The 10438-nt window shown below is 44.1% G+C and overlaps 1 protein-coding gene across 4 annotated transcripts in view; it reads right to left on the bottom strand.

The window, feature by feature from the left end:
- Nucleotides 1-1801: 1801 nt before the first annotated feature.
- dysf (dysferlin, limb girdle muscular dystrophy 2B (autosomal recessive)) overlaps nt 1802-10438 on the bottom strand; it is a 64669-nt gene continuing 56032 nt past the window's right edge. For all 4 annotated transcript variants that reach the window (XM_069714779.1, XM_069714780.1, XM_069714782.1 and 1 more), the window contains 5 exons: nt 7148-7247; nt 5676-5848; nt 5337-5446; nt 4999-5146; nt 1802-4717 (listed from right to left, as the gene is read on the bottom strand). In XM_069714779.1, coding sequence (XP_069570880.1) covers nt 4661-4717; nt 4999-5146; nt 5337-5446; nt 5676-5848; nt 7148-7247 — 588 coding nt within the window. In that variant the 3' untranslated portion in view covers nt 1802-4660. The remainder of the gene's footprint in view (nt 4718-4998; nt 5147-5336; nt 5447-5675; nt 5849-7147; nt 7248-10438) is intronic.

Genomic DNA, 10438 nt, shown 5'->3' with positions numbered 1-10438 from the left:
TTTTCAGATTATAAATCAACTTCTCTTGAAAGAGATGAGGAAGGAAAGTAGCGGAGGAGGGAGGAAGACGAGGAGGGAGGAAGACGAGGAGGGAGGTCGAGGAAGACAGCGAAGGTCAAAGAAACCGCGGGAGAGAACCGGCGCCCACCCAGGCTGCACACGCGCTGCGGTCAGAGGTTCACCTGCAGTTCACGCTGACCATAACAACACTCCTGAGGAAGAAGAGAGAGGAAGAGGAGCGCGACGAAGGAGTGGAAGGACGGAGGGAGGAAACGAGGGAGGAGGTGGGAAAGCAAAGTAACAATTTAGGGGTTGTGGGAGTTCGGGAGACGAATCGGTCAAACGGGAGTTGTTGTTTTTTTTAGCTCGACTTCTGCCGACGCTGCAGGTTCGTACGGAGGTCAGTGAACTCAACACGCTGTGCGTACATGTTCATCAACTTCATATCTCCTACGGACACACAGATGCACCTTCAAGCCACACAGAACAGTTTTCAGAACAAATTGAGGCAAAAACAAACATGATTTGTCTTCACTAAGTATAACACACTGCAGTCTAGGTGGGTTTTATCAATCTGACGGAGCCCCGACCAAAATTACCGATCACACCGCCAACTATAACGATCCAACGCAACCTTGAAGAAAGTAATTTACCTCGAATTATAATTCTTTAGCTTCACTTCATCCTGTGGTTGGAGAGGTTGGATTACATTCAGAAAAATCAACATGAACATGAATCGTGCTTTTACAAACTTCATTAAAGAACTTGTTCCCTAAAAAATATGAAAAAAAACACTTAATGCAAAAGGAAACAAAACCCAAATGTAATTTTGATTTAATCTCATAATTATGAGGGAAGCTGAAGGTCAACGCCGTGCCAAGTTTCCCGAGCTCTCAAAAACCTTTCCAAGTGGGATGTTTTCACTTCGACAAGCGTTCACTTCCCGTTGGAGGAAATTCAACTGCTAAGTTTTAGAACTATGGTCCGTAAACAGGAAGTATAAAGTGGTATTGGACCGTTGGCTTCAATCATAAACTGTAAATATAAGTGGACGTAAAATGAAGTGCCTTAAACTGCAATACCAGCGAGTGCCACCAGAGGTCGGCTCCAAAAAGCCTCCGGCTCCATAGACTCCCATTCAACTTCTCTCATCAAATCCAAAGTGAATAAAATGTGTCCATCAGTTATCTCGGTGTTGTTAGCTAAAGTCACTCCTTCTTCTTAGTTTTCTGGAGGTCCATCTGAAAATAATCCCTCATTCATTAGAAAAGAAGATTCAAGAAGACCTGTTTTTGGGGGCGTGTCTGTTTGATTGACAGGCCTGCGGTGCAGTCAGGTTACAGCTATCGGTGGGCGGGACGTAGTATCGTCAGGTTTCCAATCAGATCGATCAGCTCCACCAGCTGGCTCCTCCCCCAGCTCGTCCAAATATGGTCACTTCCTGCTCCAAACCGCTCCGAACCAGCAAAGATGGTGACGGACAAATCTGAACTGGAGGATTCATAACGTTCACAAACCAACGGGTGACTTGGTCACAACTAGCGCCATTAAAAGTGTGCAGAATTAACTATTAGCAGTTCCTGTTTGAAATGTAACCACTAATGTAGAGATCAATATCAGCAGATTAGTTTGGTATATAAGTCAATTTAAAAACGTGATGATTCTCAAGGAAGTTCTGTGAGCATGTTTTGATGATTTCTTAGCAGATTGTCTTTACAGAGAGTGTCTTTACATCGGAGTGACTTTTGGTGTAAATGGTTTCGTTTGATTTCAATTGATTCTTCACAAACCAACTCCACACTGATCAGAAATGCTGTTTTATTGGTTATACTGACATAATGCGGTGCTCTCTGTAGATATGAAGTCATGATAAGAGTACATTCAGTCTGTGTCTCCCACAAAAACATACATTTTTTTATTCCCAATAACAGCAGAGGGATTTTTTGTTGTTCAGTGCAGTTTCATGGCGTCGGTTTATTCCAGCAAACAACAGAGGAGAGTTTCAAACTGAAGCGAACGTCCAGTGTTTATATTGCGTTGATCACCACAAAGCATTCCTGTACGTCGAAGCAGCAAAGCTAAAGGCGAAAAGGCACGTCACATTCACTGACAGGGAATAACGTCGGGCTAAAACAGTGCTGAGTCAGCGTTTGAGGTGGTAAACGGCAGCAGGATTGTCTTCTTAAAAGTTTCTCCGTTTCAAGGATTGTTCACGTCAAACAAGATGTTTAAAGCTCTCTCAGGTATTTAAAGAGTTCAAGACTCAACAAAAAGAAAACACTTCATCTGTTAAGGCATACATCAAAATAAAAGAAGCATCTCCTCCTCTGTACAGGTATGTGGTACATTCAGGTACAAAACAATGGAGGGTTTTTATGTTGTCTCTCATCGTCTGCACATTTTCCTCTTTATACTCTCACATATTAACCTGAATACAATTAACACAATTCAAATTTTCACAATTCAGATCTAAGCAAATGAAAAAAAAAGTCCTAAATCTGCATGAGATAACAAATAAATGAAGGAATCACATTTCTGAGATGTTTCCTTTATTAATGATTCATTAAAGGTTTGTAAAATTGTGTCAACGAGCTGAAACTTTCTCACAGACTAGAAACCTGAAGCAGGTTTTCAAATGTGTTAGAAAGTTAATAAATAAAAGTGGAGCCGAAGGTTGTGTAAATATCAACATAGGAAGTCCACGAGTAAATATTCCCTGATAAATAATCCTGAACAACACTTGATGTCTTTTGACGTGTCTCCTTCTGAATAAATCAAACGCACCGTAGTGAGCGAGTTTCTTTTTATTCTCTGAAGCGTTTCAAGTCTTCTCAAAATTCACGCAGACAAATTCAATTGTGGACTAAAAGTTGAGACCGATTTTTTTTATTTTTCTGTGTTTTTTTTAACTGATTTTAAACCCCACTGAAGGTAAATAGGACAAATATTAGCGCAGCAGGACTTGAACCCGCTCCGACCTGGCAGGACGACGTGTTCCTGAAACTACGAGTTGCTCCAGAGTCAACGTGTAACTTCTGTTTTCGAGGCCTCGCTGGCTTCTCATCGACTGCTGTAAATCCAAAACCAACCAAACTCAACTTTTCCACTCTGATAGAGACCAAAACAAAGTACGGAGAGAAAAAAAACATACTTGGATCTGTAGAAAAAGAAAAAAAGAAGAAGAGACGGGGTCTGAATATTTCACTCTTCTTCTACATGTTCGTCATCCATTCATGTTTCCTCTGCTCACTGCATTAGTAGGAGCTGTTACACACACACACACACACACACACACACACACACACACACACACACACACACACACACACACACACACACACACACACACACACACACACACACAAAGACGCTGTGTGTGTGCGTGCTCTTTATCTGCCTACATCATCTCTCTAAAACATACTTTGTACTAATAAAACTAAAGCTGAGATCAACAAGAGTAAATCCCCGAATTAACCCGCTGAACCTGGAGAGGGCTGCAGGGGGAGGAGGGGGGGGGCAGGAGAAGGAAATGTAGGAGGACAAGAAGGATGAGGAGGAGGAAAGGCAGCATGAGTAGAAGGAGGTGATGAGGAAGTAAAGGAGGAGGAGGGAAAAGAAGGCAAGGAAGAGGAGAATAAGAAGCAGGAGGAGGTGGATGAAGAGGAGGAAGAGAGGGGGTGATGAAGTTAAGGAGGTTATAAGGAGGAGGAAGAGAAGGAGAAGCGAAATGAGATGAAGGAGGAAATATTCACTGAGGAGAAGGAAGGAGAGGAGGACATAATGAGGAAGATGACGGGGGGAGGAAAAGGAGGAAGAAGAGTGAAAAGAAGAAAAAAGAGAAGAAGAAGAAGAAGAAGAAGAAAGCAAATACAGTGTTTTTGAACTATTGAGAAATCCCACAGCCCCTGAAGGCATCATGTGAGTGACAACACAGACGTTCAGCTCGATCATTTGACAACAGAACTTTAAAAAAACGTCATACTGCACTCGAAGGCATCACATGACGTCAAATCAAATCAAAGAGAATCTCGACTGAAACTTCAGACGGAAATCTCTCGACTTTACAAAGTTGGACACTTCAGAGTCGGCTCGGTCGCTCGCCGCCTGAACTGACTTTGCCTCGCGATGCTGAAACAGCAGGCGAAAGGAAAAAAAGAAAAAAAGATCAAGACGCAGGAACATCAAAACATCTCAGATTCTGTTTACGATGTTTTGGACGCTGGAGCTTTTTTTTCTTTTTCGACATGAAAGAGGTGACGGAGCGATGACGGCGCATGCTGAGATCTGACGGTTACCGTGGAAATGAGCTCGATCCGGCGGGGTTCCAGTTTGTGATGGATGAAACAGCAAAAGGCACAAATGGACACACTCTCTCACACTCTCACACACTCTCTCTCACACACACACACACACTCTCTCACACACACTCTCTCACACACACACACACACACACACACACACACACACACACACACACACACACACACACACACACACACACACACACACATGGCTATTAATAATCAGCTCTATCTGTACAAACGAGTTCAGGAAGATTTTAAAGAGAAAAATGTTAAAGTTCAGCCTCGTTTCACTTTCAGAAACTGGACGATGTTCTTCATCAGGTCCTTTTGTTTTGGACTTCCTGTGTCCGTCGTCGTCACTGTGCTTCCTTGGCAGGTCCGAAAGGTCCCACCATCTTCATGGCAGCGTAGTTCTGCAAAACAAAAACCACAGGAAGGAAGCAGGAGGTTATTCTCCGTCTTTAGTCCATCTCTTCCCCCTGCTTGGTATTCTATCCCTCGTTTTTTTTTTTTTTGTGACTGTATTTGAATAATTTGTGTAAAGTTTAGGAACCTTTTCTCTCTTTACAAACATTTCTCTAATGAGACAGGAAATGTCACAATAAAAGGAAACTGCAGCCCAAAGTTTGAAGGTAAAAAACAAAGTTGTGATAAACCAGAATTTTTATTTAACTTAACACACACTCGAACTCACCGGGAAGGCGTAGAGGAAGACGCCGAGGAAGAGGAGGATGAAGAAGAGGATGAGGAAGAGGACGATGAACCACTTGAATCGCCTCCACAGGACGAACTTGAGGGTCTTAAAAGGAGAGGAGAACCACAGGAAGGAGGTATCCGGACGCCTGGGAGGAGGAAGAGGAGGAGGAGGAGGAGGAGGGTGAGGAGCTCTGTCTGTGTGTGTGTGTGTGTGTGTGTGTGTGTGTGTGTGTGTGTGTGTGTGTGTGTGTGTGTGTGTGTGTGTGTGTGTGTGTGTGTGTGTGTGTGTGTGTGTGTGTGTGTGTGTGTGTGTGTGTGTGTGTGTGAGAGACTCACTGGGGCTCCTCCAGGTGAGGGTTCATGTTGGGTTCGTCTCTGCCGTGGCCGGCCGGTCTCTCCTCGTGCTCCTGCTCCGTCACGATCTCCAGAGACATCTCCACCTTCCCCTGAAACACACACCGTGTCCTCGTCTATCACCGAGGCAGAAGTTGCTCTTTCTTTTAATGCGACATGAATTCAGCCTGGTTTTTACACGATTTAGTCATTGTCACTGTTGTATATCAGTGTGGTGTGTGTGTGTGTGTGTGTGTGTGTGTGTGTGTGTGTGTGTGTGTGTGTGTGTGTGTGTGTGTGTGTGTGTGTGTGTGTGTGTGTGTGTGTGTGTGTGTGTGTCACGGCGATGATCTTCTGTCCGTTCGTCTCACAGGTGCACGGCCACCATCCCTTGACGGTCTTCTGTTCGAACAGAGACACCAGTCTGTCGGCCGGCTGCTCCAGCAGCTTCAGGTCACATTTCTCCGGAGACTTGGCCGGACGCAGCATGTGGTTCATGTCCATCACCAGGTGTCCTACAGAAACATTCAGAGTGTGTTCATACCCGGGGGGCACCACGGGGAAGTCGGGACTTTTTTGCTTTAAACCCGCAAAAGTGTCTTCATAGACGATGTTTTCGGGAAACGTCTCTTCAGCTAAAGTAACTTTGTGAAGCTGGAAATTCTTTTGGGAAATGAGGCTACGATGTGTAAAAGGCAGCCGTCCATTTATCTATTTATTTCTAAAGCCTGTGGTGAGGGGCAGTTAGTAAAGGTTTGATCGCCGTTGACGTTAAGTGCGGAGGGACTGCCGGCTGAGGGAAGTGTTTTTCCAGAGTTAGCTACAGTTTGACAGCGTGACCGTCGGAAAATGGCTCGCGCCCGACCCTCGCACCGTGCAGGAAGATTAACAGCCAGCGGTCCGAGCGGACGAGCTGCAGACAGACAGGCATGAAAGAAATGCTTTGAGGTGGCCACACACCCGCAAGACCCTACGAGGGGAGCCGAGTCGGGCGGGAGCTCGGGAACGGGTCGGGGTCTGGATTCCTCATCTTCCTCCTGGAGGGGCGCTCAGTCTGCAGACCGGCATCCTCCCTTTCTCTGGAGCTGAGCTGAGGTGAGGGGGTGGGGGTGGGGGAGGCTTATTGGGGGGGGGGGGTAGAGTTATTTCAGGGGACTGGGCCGCCGCCTCAGCGTCAGGGGTGAAGGAGAGGCAGAATTTTGACAGCTTGAGTCTCAGGGAAGAAAAAATAAAAAGGAGCCCCTCCTCTCGGCGAAATGTGCCGACGCAGTGGAAATGGAAGGGTGTTAATTCTAAAGATAAATGTTATCACAGTAGCTGTTCGTACGTCGCACATGTGGTTCCCCGGATAGATTTACCTCCCAAACCTCGGCCAAAAATGACGGAAGATCTGCGTAAATGTCCAAAACTCAAATGGATTTCGACCACAGAAACATACGCTTTGGAGTAAATGTAAATCAAAGATGGGAATAATGTTGTTTATACTAACTTTGATTTTACTGCAGTTTGGCTGGGAAATCAAAAACACTTATGATCGCTAAGATCCAATGAAAGTGATGCCAAAAAGGGGCCAAAATGATGCTTTCATTTTTCTGATATTTTTAAAGATGTGTGATTTTGTGAATGCACGTGTACCGATCTTATCCAGGGTGGAAAACCAGCTTCATCGCTGACTAGACTTTTAAAAATCTTATTATTTGCAGTTTTTCCCTGCTTTGTTAAAAAGTCTTAAAAATGAAGAGGATGAAAATGTACTGAAGGTCAGAAGAAAAAAGACACACAGCAACTGAACAGTCAGAGCGGCGGGTTTTTACCGAGGTAGTCGTCAAAGGAGAACTTGTCGTTGTCCCAGATCTGGATGGTCAGCTTAGGAGCCAGTTTAGTCTCGGCTTTATCCACACTCCAGAAATGTTCCTGCAGACACACAGAGGGAGGACAGTTTGACATTATACAAGATATATCAATGCCTCACAACATCTGTAGAGGACGTAGTTTCACATTAAACGTCAAATAAAACTACCCCTCAGAAATACAACACCCTCTATCCTCAGAACCTCCCTTCTGGAGCTTATCTTTTTTCCAGGATAACCTCCACCACATCGTAAACCCTTGATCGCAGTAACATGCTGTGACTGCACAAACCTTCATGAAACTAGAGTTACCCCCTTTAATAAAGTGGGAGTTTACGTGCGTTTGTCCAGTGATACGTGCAGTAAATGAATTTTCTCTGAACACAGAGTTGTTGCCATGACAGCAGACGATGCTGATGTAGACGATTCGATCTGACAGCAGAGAAGATCTAAACAATCAGCAGAGTTTGAAGGTGGACATCCAAGATTAGCGTCACCAATTCAGGATCTGACCACGTGTGAAACATGGTGACAGTCTGTTCCTCAGTTATGGCACCACCTTCACCAGAATGGGACAGACAGGAAGTCACTTTCACCTTCGACCACCAAAATTCAATCAGTTCATCTTTGAGTCCAAGTGAATGTTTGTGCCAAATTTGAACACAGTTCCTCAAGGCGTTCTAGAGATGTTGTGCTCAAAAGCACATTTGTGCTGAATTTGAAGACATTCCCTTCGAGACATTGATGAGATGTCGTGTTCATGAGATTGGGAGGAACTTGAGGACTGAGTGACCTTTGACCACCAAAATCAAATCAGTTCATCCTTGGGACCAAGTGAATGTTTGTGCCAAATTATAAGAAATTGGTTGAAGGCGTTCCTGAGATATCATGTTCAATGGAACAGGACGGACATCAAACTGTATCAACGCATCATTCAGACAAAAACCCCAAATCTAAATTTCTAAAACTGTCTTTGTCTTTTCTCTCCAGCTGCCGTCATTAAATTCTTCTCTTCTTTCCCTAAAAACCTGTCGACCCGCCGAGCGATGATCCGTCAGCGTGGAGAAGCTCCTCTCGGCTCGGAGCTGCACTCCATCGACACATCTCTCACGGCGTCGCCACTTCCACGCTGCAGCTACGCACTCGCTAGCCGAACACGCACATCTGTACGACTCCCGTGTGCGTGCGTCGTACCTATTATCACCTCGGGTGAATTCGCAGCGGAGCGCCAGACAGAATCCCATCCCGTCTCACCTTCGTGCTAATGGGCTCCACTCTGCAGCTGGTGCACACGTCGCTTTCCATTCCCTCAGTTGTCCTTTTTTTTTAATCTGCGTGTGACACTCTTTGGCTGTTGTTACGTTGATAATAAAAAAAAAATTTTTTTTTTAAATAAATCTGGCTTTTCACACCTGAATTAAAATGGCTCCCCTGTGATTTGCAGCAAATGTCAACACGTCAACCGTTCCTAAATAAACTCAGTGAGATTTTCCACAAACTCAAAGCTGCACTTAGCAACCTCACACCGTCACAAATAATTCACTTTTCCTGACTTTTGTGGAGTTCGCTAACAAACCGAGGCGGGTCGAGTTCTACGAAATCATTACTGCCCGAGTTCATTACAGGATCCGACAGCGTCTCCATGGGAACGAGTATCTCTACAGACGGATCTGTTCATCTTCTGCCCGACACTTTCAAGTCTGACTGACTTTTCCACCAATATGCCAAGCTGTGCTGCTTTTTGAGGAAGGGTCAAACTACGTCCCTCAGATCTCAGGACTCTCTTCCTATTGGCTCAATGCTCAGGAGACATTTCCACTATGAAACTACATCACTTCTACCTGTAGCTTCTGTCAGGCCAGCATGAGTTAGCAGGAAGAGGCGGAGTTAGGTGTCCTATATAACTTCCTGGGGGGATTTTTTTTTTTTTTCTCTAAATGCTCGTTACGCTTGTGTTACATCTGGTCTTATTTTTTGTGTAACAATATATGTAATTTTTTGCGAATATGTGTAAAACAATTCAGCTGTGTTTAAATGACTCCTCTGTGCAGGCGGTGCGATGACTTCACAGCGACTCTCTAAATCTAAATCCACATCATGCTCTCACGCTTCATGACAACACACACAAACACGGGGAGTAAACATGCTACACCCTCCGCCTCCGTGTGTGTGTGTGTGTGTGTGTGTGTGTGTGTGTGTGTGTGTGTGTGTGTGTGTGTGTGTGTGTGTGTGTGTGTGTGTGTGTGTGTGTGTGTGTGTGTGTGTGTGTGTGTGTGTGTGTGTGTGTGTGTGTGTGTAACTGCTCTCTGTAATATCTAACAGCATCCATCAGCTTCCTTTTCGTTGTCAGAGTTCAGTAGAGAAACTCCTTCTGCCTCATTTCCTCGATCCGTCTTCCTCTCAAATCAAATGATTTCTATCGGAGTCCATATTAAATTAAGTTGAAGCCAAAGCTGCATCACATGATGAATCCAATGTGTGTGTCTGTGGCATGTTCATTGGATTTTATTACTTTTCAATGAGAAATCATTTATCTTACACTTGTTGTGTGAAAGTAATAAGTTATCTCTTTTCTCTTTTCTGCCATCGTTCACTGAACCAAATAAAATTTCTTGCACCGCAACTTTTATCCTATTTTATTCCTCTTTAGCTTGTTGTTGTTTTAATTGTTTTTAAATGTTTTCTTCTTTGGTCTGATGTGTTGATGTTCGTGATGTTTTTGTGTGAAGCACTTTGAATTGCCTTGTTGTTGAAATGTGCCGGACAAATAAAGTTGCCTCGCCCTGACTCACTCAATCCAAAAAGCTCCGTCTCATAAGTTTTATAACATTTATACGTTGCGACAAAATAAAAACTGAAAAGTATTTTAAAACTGAAAAACCTGATTTCAATTAATTTCTGTTTTTAATCTAAGTGATTAATCAGGCTGATCGACAGTTTCATAAAAAAAAAAAACAGAAGCTCAATAACGTTACTAGGAATATTTTCTTCGATACCAGTTTTGAAAGATAATTTTGAAGACACAGTTTTTGAGGACGTATCATCGGTTTTCATGCAGTTTAGAGGGGGAGAGTGTAAAACATCTGTTTTTTCTGTGTTTTTCTGTTTGTGTGGAGTCAGCTTCTAACTCGCTGCTCTTTAATGTGAAGACGTCGCCTCGATATTTCTGTTATCGTGAGCGGACGGAGGAGACTCCGCCTCCTGACGGACCTTCACGGTCTGACTGGGATTCTGTTCTTTCTATTTGCATTAATC

This window comes from Brachyistius frenatus, unplaced genomic scaffold (genome assembly GCF_029030835.1).
Source record: "Brachyistius frenatus isolate BFR_SWC_R1_liver_20210118 unplaced genomic scaffold, ASM2903083v1 Contig_135, whole genome shotgun sequence".
Classification (NCBI taxonomy): Eukaryota; Metazoa; Chordata; class Actinopteri; family Embiotocidae; genus Brachyistius; species Brachyistius frenatus.
The sequence above is the reverse complement of the archived record's forward strand: the minus strand, read 5'-3'. Positions and strand labels throughout refer to the sequence as shown.